This window comes from Apteryx mantelli, chromosome 3, assembly GCF_036417845.1.
Source record: "Apteryx mantelli isolate bAptMan1 chromosome 3, bAptMan1.hap1, whole genome shotgun sequence".
Lineage (NCBI taxonomy): Eukaryota > Metazoa > Chordata > Aves > Apterygiformes > Apterygidae > Apteryx > Apteryx mantelli.
The window spans coordinates 20,243,775-20,263,170 of record NC_089980.1 but is presented as its reverse complement, the minus strand read 5'-3'; the positions used below and the strand labels follow the sequence as shown (position 1 = coordinate 20,263,170).

The following is a 19,396-nucleotide window of genomic DNA, read 5'->3' as shown; positions in this document are numbered from 1 at the left end:
CAAGGCCTGTGCCTGTCTGCAGGGGAATAAGGAGCCGTGGGGACACCCAAGCACTGCTGGGACAAGGCGGGGTAAGCAGGTCACCCCCAACACAGGGGAGCTCCGGGCTCAGCCCCAGCCCTGCTGAGTGCCCCAAACGCAGTCCATCACTACGCGTTGTGTTCGGCAGCGGCGGTGGCCCCGCCACACCAGGGCAGAGCGTAGCGATAACCCTGATTCCCGTGGGAAACCGGTTGTCAGAGCTGGCCGAGGGCTGGGGACGTGGTGGCGCTTCGAGCGGGGGAAGCTGCCGCGCTTAACAACAGAGCAAGCGAACGAAGGATTTACAAACCCCTGTATTCCGCGTTAGGAAACGGGATAAAGCTCGGAAAACAGTCGAGGGCGCCAATTTGCGCAGCTCTGGCGACAAGAGGGTTGCATATATAAATATAAATAAAAATAAATAAATAAATAAATAAATATATGTAAAACACGCCATTATTTGTAATTCCTTAATGGACAAGGTCTCCTCAGGGCCCGGTCCATGGTGGCACAAGTGGGTCTGTGGCAATGGCTTTTGGCCCTTAAACGTACCCAAAAAACCAAAAGTGGCTCTCGGAAAGGTGGTGGGGGGAACGGTGCTTCCATGCCAATGTTCAGAGCACGAAGAGGGGGGAACTGAAGCTTTAGGTCCTCTGCTGCATCCTCCAGTGCTGGAGCAGCCTCCCAGGAGTCTTAAAAGCCAGGAAACGGTTTAAAACGCACTAAAACGCCTCGAAGTCGCCCATCCTGCACCCTTACTCGTTAGGCAGCTTACTGCTGCGTCGGGGCTGACGAGCAGCACGTCCCTCCCACGTCGCCTGGGCAGGGGAGCGGAGCCTGGCGGAGGGCGCTGGTGCTGGTGTGGTGGTGCTGGTGGTGGTGGTGGTGGTGCTGGGGCTGGTGGTGTCCAGGGCTTCCCAGGCCCTGGGGGCTCGGGCCTATGGTGGGGTGGGTACATACCGGTGCGGCATCTCAGCCCCCAGGGTGGGGGTCCAGCGCTGGCGGGACCCCACGGCGCTCCGCGCTTCCCCGGGCGTCCCAGCGCTGGGCGTCTCCCCGGGGGTAACCGCACGGCAGCACGTGTGGCCCAGGAGCCCCCGGCAGCCCGGCACCGTGTTTCTCCTCGGCGTTTAGCCGCGCGGGGGCCGGCGGGAGACCCTCGAGCTGGACGCGCCCTCAGCAGGGTGGGAGCGAGCCGCGGGAGGAGCCCCGGCGGGGCCCCCCTCGGGGTGCGCAGGGCTGCCGCAGAGGCGCGGACGGGTTTCGAGCAGCTCCGGAGAGGAAGCAGGAGCCGCTGGGGCCCAGCCGGGCGCCCCACGGCGCGCGGTGGGTCAGGGCGTGCTCCGTCGGCCGGCGGGGTGCCCGGTGCCCTCCAGACGCGCTCCCGCCACGGGCCCCGGCGCCCGAGCCTGCAGGCGAGGAGCGCGTCAGAAGTCACGCGGGGGCTTTCTCCCACCGGCGCCGTCCTCTTCGCCCCGCTCTCACAGGCGGGGACGATTTTAGGTTTTTTTGCCCTGTTCTTCCTTTAAGGAGGTGGTGAAAGCCAGGAGAGGAAAAACAGAAATGCAACCCCTCGTGCCCCCCCCCCCCCGCCACGCGCCCCCGCAGCCCCGGGCCCGGCTCCTTGGCGGGTGACCAGCAGCACCGCCTGCGGCACGGCGGAGCCGGAGCGAGCGAGGAGCCGGGCACTGAGGGCAGGAGCCCACAGAGAATAGGCAGGAGCACTAGCGGATCCATGGGGGATCATTACAAACTTTATTTGGCTGTGCATTGTGTACCATGGATAAGGATCATCACAATTAGTGGGCTCGCTGCCTATAGTGGTGGGCAATACACACAAAGAGAACGCAAGGAAGCCAAACAAACGGGAATGAAATCATTGTACAGAAACGGCGTCAGGCTCCTGAGCAGCCTGCGTTCGTCTTCGCTTCTTCCCCCAGCGCAACGAGAAAGAAACAGCAGGAAAGCCCCGGGAACCCGTCAAAAGTGAGAAAAAGGTTTGACAAGGGGAAAAAATAAAATTAAATTAAAAAAAACCCCTTCTACTCCTAGAGGCAACCTTACAGCCGGTTAACTAAAATTTCCACAGGTTGTTCAAGACGAGTGCAACCACCCCCAGGCAATGGGTTATGGTACCAGCGCCAGCGGGGTGCTCAGCCGGGGGGAAGATGCCACCGGTGGGCGTGCAGGGCCGTGGGCTTTGGCCAGCCGGGACGCCAGGGAGCCCGGTGGCGGGCGCAAAGCCAAGAGGCATCAAGCGCCTCCACGGGCAATGCCGAGTCTGCTGGGCATCCAGGGGACAGTCCCGCCAGTGCGCGTGCGGCTCTTCTCCCTGCTGCCACCGGTGCCCACGCCGGGGCTCGGCGCTGAGCTCGCCTGCTGCCGGCCGAACGCCGGCAATGCCCCGCCGGGCGGTGCGGGGTACGGCCTTTTCCTTGCCCTTCCTTTCCCAGGAAAGCCTGGCCACGCGGGAGGGGACGGTGCCTGTAGGCGCCGTGGGGGAGCCTTGCCCCCCCAAAAACCTCCACCTGCCCGGCTGCTCTTGCTTCCTGGGGAGCCGCGCGCGGAGCAATGCACGGGGCAAGCTTCCCCTCCTCCTACCCCCCGTTAAGAGGAACCAAACGAACGGAAAGCTATGGAGGAACTAAACTAACTAAAAATAAATAAAGCCAGGTGAAAGGAAAGCACTTGTATCTGCAATGCTCAGCCCACACGGCCGGGAGGACTATCGCTATAGGATGCTATATACAGAGAGGCATCGTTTCAGTCATGCAAAATGCTACAAGTACCACGACAGCATGCCTAAAGAGGCGCGCGAGGCGGGGGCGCCGCGGCGGGGAAGCCCGCACCGCTCTGCGGGGCCTCGGCTTAGGACAGCGGACATGAGGCTGGGGCTTGTGCGTCTCCGAAGCACAGAGGGCGGGGGGGAAGGCGGGCCGGAGGGAGAAATGCTAACCGTACACACGCCGAAACAGAACAAACGAACGAACGAACCAAAAAAAAAAACCAACAACAACAGCAAAAAGAAAATCAAACGACAGAAAAGGTTGTGTTTCATCCTCAGAAAGCTCCCAGGCTCCCCTATTCTTCAGTCCGGTCTCCGGCATCTTGTCGACGGGGCCGCAAGGGGCCGTTCCCGAGTGGTGAAGGCAAATGGATGTTTTGTCGGAAGTCAGTACCCACGCTCTCCTCGCCTTCCCTCGCCCACTGCTCCGCTTCTCGCCAGCTACTCCGGCCTTCCCCCGACCGGCGCGCCCCGGTGGTCGCGGTCACATCCATCCTCCCCGGGGCGCGTGGCGGGCGGGAGAGAGCGAGAGGAAAGGATTCGGTCACGTCTCGGCTGCTCGCGGCGGCGGCGGCGTTGCAGAGAGGGCCCGGCGTCCAGGCGCCGCGCTGGGGCCGCTGCCCCCAGCCGGGGTCTGCCGGCTTTGGGGTCCTGTCTAGTTCAAAGAACGCTCCAAAGCCGCTTTCCATCAGCAGGTGTGTGAACATGGCAAATCTCTTTTATTCTTTCTCTGTTCATTATACACAGCGTTATATCTATATCTATACCTATATATTGCTCTATATAGATACATATAGATATATATATATTTACTATCTCTGATTGTTCCTTTAGAAGCCCTTTATGTGGCAGTAGGCTTCCAGAGATGAGAAGAATATGTACAAGAGCCAAAGAAGGACAAAGAGTGAGGATGTGAGCAGCTTGGAAGTCCGCGGCCCGCCCAGCTCACCTCCGATCTCGGGTCTCCGCCGGTAGAGCAGCACACCCACACTGATAAAAGCAAAAATGGTGAAGAGGGTGACGGAGAAGGCCAGGGTGCCGGGCGAGACTTGGAAGGCTTGTCCGTGTGCCGCATGGTAGATGGCCGCGATGGACCAGGCCACCCCGATGCCCAGGAAAACGTTCACGGCATTGCTCCCGGTGACGTTCCCGATGGAGGCATCCGCGTACTGGTCCTGCGTCGCTGCCACTTTGCTGGCAAACGTGTCTGCAGAGAGAAGGCAGAGAGAAACCCCCAGGAAATAGCCAGTCGCAGCGGGAGGGGAGCAGGCAGCTGGGGAATCAGCGCTGACAGCATCGCTGGGGAACGGAGATACTGGGACCGTATCTACGGGCTCTCCCAAGGAAGGACACAGCTGGCTGCAGCCCGAGTGACAAGCAGGGCTCCAGAAATGCCCAGGAGGGACATCTCGATGCCCAGAAATATGGGGCTTCCTACCAAACAACCCCAGATGCCTCACAGTGCCCCAAGCAAGACCGAGGGGACCGTAGAGACCACACTTCCCAGTGCTATGCTGTATTGGCCCATTCTCCATATCCACTAACTAGCTGACTCGCAAAAGAAGTGAAAAGGTTAGAAAAGCTTTGTGGGAGCCACAAGAGTTTGCCTCTATCCTAACACATCCCCTGAAATGTTGTCTTTGTATTGCTCCGCTTCCTCTAATGATACCTTTCCAATGCCTTTTGCCTCCCTAAATTCCAGTGTCTTGCTCACACCCTGACACGCTGGTAAACAAGTGCTCAGCTTTCATCCCTTTTATGGGAGAGAAAAACTATGCAGGTGGGTGCATGCAAGCCCAGCTCCCCACCAGCTTTAACACTGCAGGAGTGGAGCTGGGGTACATCCACAGCACACCACCCCGGCAGTCGCCAGTATTTTATACCCTGTATCAAGCCAGGTATTTTATACCTTGTATTTTGCCTCTAGGTAGATAGTAAAGATTTAAAAAAAAAAGCTCCATAAAATCAACAAATCAACCAGACGAGAGGCTTGATTTCACTGCACATTTGTCTGCTTTCTGCCCATTCCCTTTGAGGAGCCCAGCCAATGCCCAGATAATATAACATGGTCTGTGGGTATCTTAGTTTAAACAAGAGAAGTCAAAAGCATCTGTAAATAGAACCTCTCACCTTTCTGAAATGTTTCCTTAAATGCCAACTTTTGACAGCAAAAACAGGAGGGAAGTTTTAGGCCATCCAGGCTATGGAACAGCCTCGCAAAACTAATGCCTTAAAGCTCCAGCGCCAGAAGTACAAAAAATTCCCTTTCCTTCCTTCCCTTGCCCAAATCTATCCTCCTTTTTTATTGTGTTGCTTCTTTTTCTAGCCCCGAGATCTTTAGGCCAATTTCAAGATTTTAAGGCACCCAAGTACTGATTATTGGAAGTTCAGGAGTGGTGAGAGAAGGAAGCGGGAGGTGGTTGGGTTGAGTTAGATCCCGCTCCCTGTGACCCAGACCCTTCCTGGTTGGGTTCAGAAAGAAAACACAGGACTCCCAACACAGGTAGCACTTTAATAAAAGACCATTTTTCAACTCCAAGAGTGAAAGCCATGAAGGCTGTCCACAGAAATAGGTACTTTGCAATCTTTGCAAGAGAGAAGGTCCTTGAAATCATTTCCAGGGGACTGAATTCACATCCCTGGTTCCATCTTCCTGTCCCACCTGAGACTGAAAAACAGCTTCCATGAATGTTTTAAATCTCCCCTCATTTGGTTCTGGAGAAAACAGTAGAGGACCTCGGTGTGCCCAGCTTTCCCAGCCCAAACCTGAGCCCTGACTGGGCAGAGATGGAGCTTTACAAGAAACTCTGCCGTTGGCCTTACCTGGCACTGACGTTCCCAGCGCGACAAACACGACTGCAGTCACGGAGTCCTTCAAGCCGATGGTGCAGCCGAAATGGGATGCCAGGTCGCCAATGAAGGCTGTCAGGAGGCCGATCATGAGAATGGAGACGACGAAGCAGGCCCAGCCATTCCAGTAGTCTGTCGGGGGCACAAAGGCAAAAAGGACCTTCCAGAAGACGGTCAGAAAGTGCATCACGTAGTCGAAGCAGGAGGGTAGCTTCTCCTCCCCACATTCATCATCGTCATCGTCTTCCCCTGAAAAAAACCATCAGTGCCAGATTAGGCTCACCTGTCCTGGGCGAGGTTTGGCAAAGCTCCTGTGCAGATTGGAACCCCCCCCCCAACACCCTCCTTCTTCATGGCTTGGGCTCAGAGATGGCCCTAGAAGGTCGTGACTTCCAAATATCTCATTTTCTGGAACCTGGGACACATTGAGATGGGTTTCTAAGACACAAGCATTGGGCATTCAAACATTGCAAGCTGTGTTAAAAACATCCCTGGCCTTGGAAGAGGTACTTTGTTGTTGTCTCTGATGTGTTTTTTTCCCTCCAGGAATGTGGAGCACCAAATCTCCCTCCCAGCAGGAGACCCCAGGACAGCAGGGAAAGGGGGCCAAGACACAAGGATGCCACGAGCGCCTGGTGAAATCCAAACCACTGCTCTGCTCCATCACAGTGGATGAGGTGACAAGGTCCTACCCCACCGAACACCAGATTTAAGGGATGATGGATCTGTGTCCTGCTTCACCCGGTAGCCACAGTATCAATCAGGCAGGCATAGGCCTTTGAATGAGACCACGCAATTTTTATCCGCCCCACTGTTGGCCCGGGTGAGCATTCTTCTTTTCACATCTTCCTCCACAACGAGGATCTTTAATTGAATAACAAAATGTATAAAGTCTCCCTCAGGGAGAATAAAATGGTCTTGCTGTACGCTGTGTACCAATACATAAGTGTCAATTAACCCCACATTCAAATGGTGGCTCTGTGCCATGACAACAGAATTACTGGGAGAAGCTGCTGGTTTGTTGTTTGCTCTGTTGTTGCTCATAATAACAATTGCCTTCTGCCTCGATGCAAGGTGACGAAAAGCCAGCGGAGGGATCAAGACAGGGCATCCCTCCTGGGAAGGTCGAGGCCAAATCCATGCAAGAAGAGGAAGAAGCCTAGGGATGCCTGGATTGTCCAGGCCTTCACAAGAGCTTTGGTAACCTGCGAGGGGAGTCAGCCTGCTACAGGTTTGGCCCAGCTCAAATGCACATGGGGCTCTGCAGTCTGTTTGCATCCTGGGGGCTCTCAGCTGAGATCCAGCTGCTGGAGAGAGGGTAGGGACAGAGCCAGAATGAGGCAAGGCAGGGGGGAAGCCTCTGATGCAATCTCTGTCCATACACCAGGGTACCCCAGAAAAGGGTGGGGGAGAAACTAGAGAGGGGCTGGCAGGGCCACCAAGGCAGTTGGGGCCTGGAGGACACTGCCTGGGGGGAGCGGTGGAGGGAGCTGGCTTGGCTGGTCTTCAGGAGAGGAGGTTGGGGAGATCTAGCCCACAGCAACCTGGAGGGCAGATACAACGAGGATGGACCAAACTCTCCTTGGCACTGACAAGTGATACAACAAGGTGCAACATCTACCAACTGCAGCTTGGGAGGTAGCAGCTGGACAGCAGGAGAAACTTCTTCCCCAGGATAGTGGTGCAGCCCTGGGACGCATAGATGGGGTAATGGACATCTCCATCTTCAGAGGTTTTCAAGATTTCACTAAATAAAGCCACAACGAATCCGGAAAAAGTCCTATTCAGTGCCCTACTGGGATGCAGCTTTGGCTTTGAAGCACCTTTGCAGATCAAGAGCAACACGTAAGCTAGAAACAGTGAGGAACTTGGTGTCTCTACAATACAATGGTGGAAAGTCACGTCTTGGTCAGCCTTAAAGCATCACACTCACTATGGCAGAAATGGTAACTAATCAGAAGCATGGTGCTATTATTTTGGCAGATATAAATATCCCATTCCTGTGCATTGTGGTGGAGATAAGGAACATTTTTTCAACCTGGGAAGGCTGCACTGGCCTTTTTTTGCTCACTGCACAAAGGCTGGTACTTGCAGGACACCCTGTGTGCTGTGCCGACACTAATTTTGCAGCAGGAATTCTAATCTCTCCCAAGTTATATGGCAGCAGGACTGTCATGGATCTAAATCTTTACAGAAATGATAAAATCACGAGGGCCACTGTCATAACATTCATGCAGATCTGTCTATCATTTTGTTAAACAGGAATAATGGTGCTCTCTTTCAAAGAGCCGGCCAGCTCCTGCCAAGCTGACTGGAAATGCAGAGTGAGGTCGGATGGTGACCCAGGGGGCCCATTCAGGAACAGGCTAACAAAGCCTGGCATAAACTTGCTGCAGGAGCAACTTTTTGGGCTGTTGGACACATACCAAGGGCAGCTGCACCTGAGCAGCCGACCTCCGTGACGCAGGCTCTGGTGTAGCCCCGAATGGCCCGGCACAGCCGTCCCTGCACCACCTGTCTGTCGAAGCCCTTCTCCTACCTGCTCAGCCACTCATCCCCTTGGCTAGCATCATCCCTGGTTGCTCACTGCTTGGGAAAGGGGATTTTAACGTTCCTTTCCTCAGCTGGGATATTTCATTTTGAAGTAGGAATGCGCCACACGCTCGCCATGGTGGGCTGCGGGGAAAAATGCAAATCCAAACTCCAGCCTTTGAGGTGTTGTAACTCAGCTGGTACAAAATCTGAGGAGCTAAATCCTGGCAAAAACTTAGGTCTGGAGCTCAGAGACAAACCCCTCACCATCATTTACAAGGGACTGCTCAAGTCCACTGACATTGAATGTCTATTAATGACCCTTCTAGCACTGATGGTGGCTGCATGCTCAAGGCACAGCAGTGACGGGGCTTTCCACATAACTGCAGTCGTCACATGTGTCACAGAGGTGAGATGCGAGGACCAGTGATTATCTTTGCTATAATATGGAATGCAATTAAGTAATTGATTCTGGCATCGATTATTTTAGCTGTATTGGCTACAAAACCTGCAACAAGGACTGTCTCACATAATACGTTCATGCTATATCCAAAATAATGGGAAGCTCTCGCCTGGAGGCTCTGAGAATAAGAATGCTACAAAAGGAGGGACCACAATTGGAGGGGATAGCTGCTCCAAGATGTCCTCTCCTTGTTCTCAGAGGCAAAGGGAAGATAGTACAGCCATCACTTTTAATTGACTTGTGCTGGGCAGAGGTTGTCCTTGCACAGCAGAGCTTGGGGCAGGAAGTGTGAATGTTCCCTCATGGATTTCAACACAAAATTAGCCAGATGAGCTCAAATCACCTTCCTCAGTGATTTAATCTAAGCTGGTTGATTTTGCCATAATGCACGCACACACACAGCCCAAGCTGGGCTGTGTCATCCAACCAGCGAGTTATAATGTCTCCAGCTGTTAAAACCACATCTGGGGGAGACCCTCTGTCTTTAACTTCCCACAGGAGTGGGAATGCTACTGGGCATACTGGTAAACCTGAATCCTGTACTGGATGAACTGGTAAACTTGGCACTGTCAGCTGTGAGACCAGTTCAACAAGGTATTTCTGAGGGAAAGGCAATTCTTCAAGAGAGAGATGCAGATATGATCACAAATAGCAGCAGCCACTATTGGGCTGCTGAGCCATAACCTCTGGGGTTGCAGTCGTCTATACTGAAGTGTGGGAAAAAAAAAGGATTCACGCTCTGCCTTCCTGCTCGTAACACAATACGAAGAGGCAGCTCCGAAGAGAGCAGAGGCAAACAGCACTGTCACAGCAGTTCCCAGACCTTAGCCTGGGGATTTAGGAGTAAGGCAGGCAGGATTTTCTTTGGGAAGCTAAGTGGGACAGCCAAATGCAGGACATCTTCCCCATGCCTCAGAAACCCCCCGCCCATGATCTCAGAAATGTTTGCAGCGATTGCAAGAAAAATGACCCACCGCAGCCTCTGGGCTCTCTTACCCAAAAGACCATGGCAGGACAGCGTGTGCAGAGCCTTCAGACCAGGCTGCGTTAAAGGCAGGGCCCACAGCACCCTGGGACCGGGCATCCCCAAGGCACGACCTCCCCCCCAGCCCCCTGTCCTCGAGGGTGGCAGCAGCGTCCAGCCTGCTTCAAAGCAAAACCATCCCGTGGCTGCCAGCAAAATTAAGTCCCTTTGCAATGGGAGGTGAAGTCTGGCTCATGACGTGTTCACTGAAGATCAAGCCGTGGGTCGCAAGGGATGGTCCTCTTATCTCTGCAGCCAGGCGACGGGTGAGCCATGCCTGTCCCGCTGGGCTCAGAGATGTTTGGCCCCTCAGGATGTGTCTGATCGCCCTCCTGGAGATCCAGCGTGATACTAGTGACTTTAAACGCACAGTTTGCTCCCAGATCTCTCTCACTGAAATGACTTTTCCCCTCTGCCATTTGATAACCACCAGGAGGTTTCTCTATCAGGCACTACAGAAACACTTACTGCAGGAGGTTTCCTATGCATCAGACAAGGTGATTGCATGACAGGGTTTACTCAGCTGTTTTATTTATGCAGACACTGTAAATAACTCCGCAGCCTATTTTGCCTCGTGCCACTCCGCTATGGTCAGTATTATTGATAGAGCCAAACCGAGACACGAGAGAGGTTTAGCATAATTCACCTGGAGCAGCAGCCTGAACTTACCAGCGCTGACAGTAATAGCCTCAATAAACTGCTCCCTCCAGCTGTTCGTTCCAACCACCAGGGCTAGGTTCGTCTTCTTAATGAGCTTGTCCACAGTATTCTGCAGATGGAAGCACAGAGCACAGAATTAGGGGCTACCAGGCCAGACATCCAGGCTAAAGCTGGCAGGTCTGGTATTTACAACCATATACTTATGGAAAAAAAACCTTAGCTGATGTTAAGTTCAGGCCAAGAGCCCCAGCAGCGAAAGCAAATGTAAGTACTTGCAATTCCCCTCGTTGCCATTCAAAAAGACATTTTGAAAGGGGCTCATGATGGGAATGTGAACAGCTTCAGCAGGTATTCAGCAGCAGATACCGCTGCAATGCCGCTGTTCCCACTGCACAGCTTTTGTTCACCTCAGGAGGAATTTTCACTGGTCTGCTTGGACGCACTGTAAATAATCCGGGCTCGACCAAGGCCCGTTCGTGGAGCCAGGCTCCGCGCTCGTCAGGAGCTGCGGTTCAGCGGCGAGGGGGAAGGTGCTGCCGGCAGCGCCAGCCAGGAGACGGGCTCCCGCCGCGCATCAGGACTCCTGCAGAAGGGCCCGTGTGCAGGATCTGGGTGTGAAGCGCTGTTGCAAGGATGAGGCTATGTTTCAGTGACCTGCAGCGCCCAGCCAGCTCTTAGGCTTACCTGACCGACATGCTCGCAGAATAACGACTGCAAACGGTCTGCAGCCGGGACAGAAAGTCCAGGATCGCCCCCCGCGAAGCCCTGCTGTGGGGCAACGGGTGGAGGGAGGACGTGGAGCACATTTTAACCCACCGCTGTCCCACCAGCGCACCGCAGGGGAGCCTCTCCCCGTCCCCGAGCCTCGGCTCTGCCGTGAGACCTCGCAAAGCCACGAGGTGCCTGGCGCCACCGGCGGGAGGTCGGCGTGCCATCGGCGCGTGCTTGCCGACACCGTGCAAACCCCAAAGGCCCGGAGCCGGGGGAAGAAGCGAGAGGTGGGACACGCACGGTACCTTGAACTCGTAGGACTCCTCGATGATGACCTCGAGCTTGGTGTGCTCCCCCAGGACCGGGCGCCCCATCTCGGCGATCCGGCGCTCCTCCTCCTCCTTGCTGGTCAGCGGCTGCTTCTCTTCGCTCTCCTCTGCAAAGCAAAGAGGCCGCCGGTGAGCCGGGCCCCCCGGCCGCGCTCTGGGGCCGGCTCCCACCGCCGCGGAGCCGCCGGGCGCCGGCGCGAGCGGCGCGGAGCGGCTGGAGCAAGGCGGCGGTCACGGAGCAGCGGACGAGGTGGCTTTTGCCTGCAAACGACCCACCGCCGAGGCGGACCTGCGCACGGCACCCGCGCAGCCTTCGGGGCACAGCTTTTGGGTCGCCGTCCCTCCGCAGCGGCCCCCGGGGCGGGTGGGGGGGGGATGGTGCTGGAAGGGGCTGGATGTGCCGGGGAGTGGAGTTAAATGGGGAACGGGAGGCAAACTCCCCCCCCGCCCCCGTGTTAGTGCCGGGGCCGCGGTACCTCGGATGGCGACCACGGCGCGCGGAAGCGGCCGCTCTCTAGCCTGGACCTTCCTGAAGACGGGCCGGCCTAGCGAAGCGAGCGGCGGGAGGTGAGCGGGGGGCTGCGGGGCCGGCCGGCCGGCGGCGTGGGGGGACGCCTCGCGCCGCGGCACGAGACGCCCGCCGCCCGCCCGCCTGCCCCGTGTGGGCCCTCGCCCCGCGCCGCGTCCTGTCTTACCGTGCTGCAGCTTCCCTGGGGGCCCCGAGCGCGGAGTGAGGAGGAAACCGAGAGGAGAGAGCGGGGTGAGCGCGGGGCCGCTAACGGCGAGGGGGGGGGGGGCGGGGAACAGAGGTAAAAATGAGGGGAGAAGAGCAGAAATCCATACCTGTGACGGTGAAGGCACCTAAACGAGCCCCCAAAAAGCCCCCGGACAGAAGCGGGAGAGAGAAAGAGAGAAGGAGAGAGAGGGTTAGCGTGGTGGCCCCCGGGGCCGCGGCCCCACCGCCCCCAGGGCCGGCGTCCCCCGGCGCCCCCCGCTCGCGCCGGAGGGGGGAAGCCGGCCCCAACCTGCCCCGGGCCCGGCCAGCGAGGAAATTCGGAGGCCGGCTGGGCTCCCCGAGACGGGGGAGAGGGGCATCCCTAAATCCTCCCCCCCCCTTTTATTTTTTTTATTATTCAATTTTTGCCCGGTGGGTCGCCTCGCGCGGCGCGGTCCGGCCTCTCCGCGGGCTCCTCGGCGAGGAGCCGCCTTCCGACGGCCCCCGGGGACAGACGGGAGAAACGGGGAAGAGAAATGGATGCGCGCTTACCAAGCTCATTCAACAACAGGGCTGTGAAGGAGACAGACAGAGACAAACACAGAAGAAGAAAAGTAAATGAATAATGAAATCAAAAAAGGGCACATCCACAGAAAGGCTCCAGGTCCCGGGGCAGAGATTTCGGATCTGTAAAAGCTGCAGGATGCCGTTAGTGTTGAGAGAGAGAGAGGTGCGCTAAAAATGAAGGAACAGAAACGTTTCATGGGGCTGCGGATTTAAAACGATGACGACGATGATTAAAAAAAAGAACTACTGCAAACATGGGGCGACATGGGATAAAAGGCACACTCCCAAAAATTCATTTATCCCCTTGGAATCGTATGTGCAAGATCTTCCATTGGTCTCAGTGGCAGTTCTGCCCTGGGGAGGACAAATACATCCCATGTGCGGTGGCTCCTGGCTTTGGCCTCCTCCGGCTGTCTACGTGGAGAGCGACAGCTACGGCAGGCAGCCGCGCTTCAGACAGGGAAAAACGAGAGAAGAGACGCTTGCGGCAAAGGAGTTTGGCTCAAGGAGCTTCTCACTCGACAGACCACACTGAGTCTCCAAAAACAAGACAAAAAGGCTCTTCCTTGGTGGCTCCCTGGGGCCCATATCTCAGAGACGCCGCCGGTCTCCGGGGCACTCGTTGCATCTCATGGAAAAGCGAGCACAAAAAAAATGAGCGAAAACAAATCATCAGGTGGCCAAAGCAGTAAACAGCATCTCAGAATCACAGAATGGTCCAGGTTGGAAGAGACCTCTGGAGATCATCTAGTTCAATCCCCCTGTTCAAGCAGGGTTACCTACAGCACATAGCCCAGGGCCCTGCCCAGGCGGTTTTTGAATATCTCCAAGGATGGAGACTCCACAACCTCCCTGGGCAACCTGTGCCAGTGCTCTGTCACCCTCACAGGAAAGAAGTTTTTCCTCATGTTCAGATGGAAGTGTTTGTGTTTCAGTTTGTGCCCGTTGCCTCTTGTGCTGTCGCTGGGCACCACTGAAAAGAGTCTGGTCCCATCCTCTCGACACCCTCCCTTCAGACATTTGTACACACTGATAAGATCCCCCCTCAGCCTTCTCTTCTCCAGGCTGAACAGGCCCAGCTCTCTCAGCCTTTCCTCATAAGAGAGATGCTCCAGTCCCCTAATCATCTCCGTAGCCCTTCGCTGGACTTGCTCCAGTAGTGCCACATCCCTCTTGTACTGGGGAGCCCAGAACTGGACACAGTACTCCAGATGTGACCTCACCAAGGCTGAGTAGAGGGGGAGGATCACCTCCCTCCACCTGCTGGCAACACTCTTCCTGATGCACCCCAGGATACCATTGGCCTTCTTGGCCACAAGGGCACATTGCTGCCTCATGCTTAACTTGGTGTCCACCAGCACTCCCAGGTCCTTCTCCGCAGAGCTGCTTTCCAGCAGGTCAACCCCCAACCTGCACTGGTGCATGGGGTTATTCCTCCCCAGGTGCAGGACCCTGCACTTGCCTTTGTTGAACTTCATGAGGTTCCTCTCCGCCCACCTCTCCAGCCTGTCCAGGTCTCTCTGAATGGCAGCACAGCCCTCTGGTGTATATCTTTCTAAACTATTCTTTACCTTCTAGCTAGCGAGTTTTTAGAGCTGAACTTCCCTCAAGTTTCCTCAGTTACCTTTGTGCCCGGGAGGGTCAGAAGCCTGGCGACACTCACCGTGGCCCTTGGCTGTCCCCGGTACCACCTAATGATACCGCTCCCGCCCGCTGCGACCAGACTGTGCCAGCGCGCCTGATTTCTGAGCCCCGCTTCCATTAGCCAAGCCCGGCCGTTCACATCAAACACCAGGCAAGCTGCTGGAGGGGATGGTACAGCTGATCTCCGAAGGGGAACGTGGCATCACCGCAGGACTTCTGGACTAAAACACAGCTGCCTCTCCCTGCCCAGCGCAGGGAGCGCCCCAGTCTCGCAGGGTCCTGAACGAATAGCACATTATAACCTCGTGCCTGCTGAAGGGGGAGCTTGTGGCCCAGAAATTAGAAAGCAGCTCCGAGGCAGGCAGGCAGACCAAACGTTGCTACCTGTTTCTTACACAGGCATTAATAAGGGTCTGCGGCGTTGCAACTCATTAGCTTAAGTACCTCTAAAACCGCTTCGTGCTCAGCCACTGCTAGTGCGCAAAATTAGCTGTCGCCATGAATTTTAATTTCCTTGCAGGAAAAAAAAAAAAAGATGTGGAGAAATAAGCACGCCTCGTCTTTTTGGGAAGGCTTGCAGTTGGTGTAGAGCTGTTTCTATTTTATGTGATGAAAGCAGAAATTGTTTTCATTATTCCTATGAGAAGCTATTATCTAGTGCACGGCCATGAAACTTTACTTGAGCATAACCCAATTTCTTCTAGAGTGATTGCATCTCATGATATTACCTGCTCACACCATGATTCTGAGCTATTTCCAGATCCTAATGGCAGTATAAAAAGGCTAAAGTTACTGCTTTGGCCACGCGCTTTATTTCAAGCAAAGGCTATTTTATCTTCCGACAAAAATGAGGCCGCATCCCTATTTTACCTGCCAAGCCTGCATTTTCGACTTGGCTAAAGGCAGACGTAGCTGTGGGGTGCATTCAAAATGCCTTTTGGGGGGCTGGCGGGGCTCGTCCGCCCCTGCCCGGGGACTCTGGGGCCCTCCGGGGAGGGCAGAGACGCCGCTGGGGGCTGCGCGAAACAAAAGAGTAAAGAAAACAGGAGCAAAAAAGGCGCAGCGGCTAAGCTTCGAAGGAAGGAGGGCAAAAACGGCCGGGAGCCAAAGTGCGAGGAGAAAGGAGTGTGAGAGTAGGGAGACACAGAGAAAGCGGACGGCAGCGTCTCGAGAGCTGGTCTGGTTTTACTCTCACACCTTTCACTCCTCTTCGTAGCCACACTGGGTCCTCAAGCACAAGGAAGAAACTGCACTCTTTCTCATACTCCTCACGGTCAAGTATTCTAAGGGTAATGAATTTCCTGTGGGAACACAAGACAAAGGCAAACACATGATTGGCATCGCACGCTCATGCATTTCACGTCCGCCCAGGTGCCGTGGTGCCGGAGATGGTCGGGCGGGGGGAAGCGGCTGCACGTCTGCCCCGCGGGCGTACGGAAAAGGGCAGGAGCCCCCGCTCCGGCCGCGGCGAGGCTGAGCCTGGCGAGGACACGGCTCGCCCCCGGGGCCGGACTCGGCAAGGGCTCGGAGGGCCGCGGCGAGGCGCCCCAGCTCCTGCCCTTTTCCGTAGGCCGCGGGGATGTGGGCTGTGTGTTGCGGGTGCCAGGCATGAGTGAGCCAGACAGGGACACACAGGCGGGGTCAGCCCCGGAGCACGTCCCCCACCTTTCTTCTCACTCATCTCCACCAGCCGGGGCTCCCCGATCTCTAGGTAGAAGGTCTTGTTTTTCTCATACTCCTCATCATCTATCACCTTGATTGATATCGTTTTGCTGGAACAGAGAAGAAGAAATAGAGATTCAAGAGTAAGGGGGGAAAAGGGAGGAGGGGAGACAGGGAGGAGGAGGAGGAGGAGGGGAGGAAGGCCAGGAGAAGGTGGCTGCGGAAAGAAAACAACAGATTTGGTAGCGCAGGCCGGGGAGAGGCAGCACAGCCGAAAGCAAAGGGCAGGAGCTGAGGGGCCAAGCTCGCCCCCGGGCTGAGCACGGACCAGGGGGTCAGGGTGCCCACCACTCACAGGGCGCCATCCTCTCCGACACGGCTGGAGGCCACGGCTGGAAAAGGCACGACCTTCCTGGCGTGGAACGGGCTCCCCCGTAAGTGTTTCATCCTGGAGGCAGCAAGACGTGGCCCCTCCCAAAAACCCAGGGTCCGGCGTGCAACGCAGCCCCCGGACCCCCTTGCTCCCTTTCGCTCCGCCCTGAGGTGCACCAAGGGCACGCGAAGTCTCCTCCGCAGATCTCGTGGGCTGGCGCAGTGCTCGGGCGCTGGGAGCGGGCTCCTAACCCCAGCCCCCTCGCCCTGAGCCTAGCTGCCCTGTCCTCGGAGGAGACACCTCTCGCCCCATCCCTGGCTCCTCCGGCGAGGTGCGAGTCGGAGCAGCCCCAAGGCTGCTCTAACACCTGCTCGAGGAGCAACCTGCCAGGTCCCAGAACTGCAAACCCACAAACATGGGAGCAAGCCACGCTGTCGGCGGAGAGAAATTCAGGCCACGCTGCCACATCTCCCGGCTTTCTCGCCTCCTTACAGACATCTACATTGCCACCCAGAGTCCCTCTGTTAAGCTGACAAGTATTTGGCATCAGTCTCTTCGGGGGTTTTTTCTCGTTCAGAGCAAACATTGCTAAGCATTTGGAGGAACAGCAGAGATGATTTCTTGTGCTGTTTGCTATGAGTCAGAAGTGTATTAAGTTTGCCCTTCATGCTTATAACGAAACCATTTACTCCAAGCGAGCAATGGCTCTGAGAAGTGTAACAGTGGAGCACAGCTCAGAGTAATTGTATTTTATAATGAATATCCGTAATAATTCGTTCTGTTTATAATTATTGCTGCAATAGTTTGGTACATAGGAAAAATGCTTCCCAAGCACACAGCCGATCCTGCTTTGCATTGATGAGTTAAGGGAAATTATTGTATATTAAAAAACTAATGAAGGATACAAAAATGCTCTCAGCCACGCCGTCAAAGAGGACCTGACAGAATTAACAGAATGGCACAATTTCAAAAACATTACTAACAAAATCAATAATTTTCCTGACAACTCCCATTAAAATGTACACCACAGCCTCCCTCTACATACAAAAAAAAAAAAAAAAGCTCTGCTCAGGAAAGTTAATTAAAAAAAGCCTCTTCCATCAATTCTAAGGGCACCAGGGGTATCAAGACGCAAGCTTCCCATGGGTGTGATCTGGGCTTGTTGCATGCGGCAGCTCTCAAAGCCCCACAAAACAATTCTCTCCCACAAAAAGAAACTGGGGTGGCGATCCCCAAAGCTGTTCCTGTAGGTCCAACAGCGCTAGGGACCCCTTGTATAATGAGGCTGCAGGACCTAAACTGCCGCTGCCAGCAGGTGCTGCTGTTTCCCAGACGATCATTCTCGGGTGTGAGCAAGTGCTCCGTGTTGGGCAGACATTGCTGCTGGCATGCTGTACAAGGCTGTTGGGACAGCAGGTGGGGGGAACAGCTGGGAAGTCTGCTCTCCGGCTGAATCTCCGATCGGCAAGAAACACTGCGGCAAATTTGCTGCTGGGATGCTGCTGAGATCCTTGCAATGGTGTTTGAGATCACACCCATTTGAAGGCCAGCCGGCATGCCAAAGTAAAACCAGCTCTTCCTAGAGCTCGCCTGAATGCCACCACACTGCCTTGCCCCTGCAGCAAAGCCAAGCCACAGGGCTCTGCGTAGGGGGGGTCACGTGGCAGCGCCCGAGCAGTCGAGAAGGAGGGGACCAGAACTGCACGACTTATCCTGCATTAGAGCACGGGCCACTTTCTGCTGCAGTCTGGGACTTGCACCTAACGCCCGGCTCTTGCCAGACCTCCTAGTGTGGGTGATACCCTCGGTCTCTGCCTCTCACTCCTCCCCCAAGCAGAGGTTTGCTGGGCAGTGCCAGGAAGCAGGTGCAGGCTGCGACAAGGTCTGCAGCATGCGATTTTCCAACTCCCACGGGGCTGCCCATGTTGGCTGTGGATTGCCGCCCGCGGCCCCATCTAGTCCCGCGCTCCCTGGCATAGCCAGCCTCCGGTTTTGCAAGCCCATCTCCTGCAGTCTGCTTTTTCAGAGGTGCTCCCTGCCCAGACACAGTGGAACAAAGTCTGCCAAGACCCATGCTGAGAAGTCCTGATGGTGCATCCCAGGAAAAAAAAACCCACTGCGGAGTCATTGCAGGGCAGGAACACAACAGAGACCCTTTCCAAACACCAGCGCCAGGATTTATCAGCTGAGGCTTTGAGTCCTTGCTGGAGATGAGTTATCGCCTGACCTGGCTTTACGCTCCAATTTAGGCGCATGGGGTAGCTGCTCTGATCACCAGTGTGTTCTCTGCTGCTAAAAGAAAGCGGTGGCATCAGCCCATCTGCTCCTGGAGTTATTGCAAGGGGAGCCAGTGCCGTGGCGTGCCAGGGACACCCAGCACAAGGACACGCGGCACCCAAAAGGGATGACCCTGCACCCCTTCTGCAGCCTGCTTGCAGTGTGGGGGAAAGAAGAAACGTCCTCTGGAGGTACTTGGCACTCGGCGTGGACCGTGACAGACAGCATGGCTAGCCAAGCCCTTCAGAGCCGTCTCTGAAGCCAGGCTGGCTGGGTCGGGTGCTCACGTGCCATCGCTCCTGGCTGCTGTCAGGACCGATGTCCGCTACTCCGCGAGGCCACAAAGCAAAGGCATTTCCCGTAGAACAGCAGCTCCTCCTGCCCGTGTCTCTCCAGCTCAAGCGTGAAGCTTGGAACAAGCACAACGGGGATCAAATCCCAGGAAACCACACTGGCGACTCCATTCAGCGTCGCCAAACACCCATGAAAATGACCCAAATCCAAGGGATCCCTCAGCGCCTCAGCTGGCGCAGAAGAAATGTTGTGCAAAGTGCTGCAGTGTGGAGAGTCTCCATAAACTAGGAGTCAGGTCTCCCAAGCCCATGAGACAAAAGGAGAAAAACAGAAGATTAAAACATTACATACGTTTTCTACACCTCATTGCAATCCAGGATCAATTTAGGTGGTATTTTTCAAGCCGTCCCTCAAATCCTCTCAGAGGGATAGAAACAGGCTTTGATTTGGGGATGAAAGTGGGGTTTCTGCCGTAATCTAACATCTCCA

At 55.6% G+C, this 19,396-nt stretch overlaps 1 protein-coding gene across 3 annotated transcripts in view; it reads right to left on the bottom strand.

The window, feature by feature from the left end:
- Nucleotides 1-1,753: 1,753 nt before the first annotated feature.
- SLC8A1 (solute carrier family 8 member A1) overlaps nt 1,754-19,396 on the bottom strand; it is a 77,084-nt gene continuing 59,441 nt past the window's right edge. For 2 of the 3 annotated variants that reach the window (XM_067292871.1, XM_067292869.1), the window contains exons 3-8: nt 15,499-15,602; nt 12,219-12,236; nt 11,352-11,482; nt 10,345-10,444; nt 5,630-5,905; nt 1,754-4,013 (exon numbers count right to left, since the gene is read on the bottom strand). In XM_067292871.1, the coding sequence (XP_067148972.1) occupies nt 3,637-4,013; nt 5,630-5,905; nt 10,345-10,444; nt 11,352-11,482; nt 12,219-12,236; nt 15,499-15,602 (1,006 nt within the window). In that variant the 3' untranslated portion in view covers nt 1,754-3,636. The remainder of the gene's footprint in view (nt 4,014-5,629; nt 5,906-10,344; nt 10,445-11,351; nt 11,483-12,218; nt 12,237-15,498; nt 15,603-19,396) is intronic. The other variant, XM_067292870.1, reaches the window with a different exon arrangement.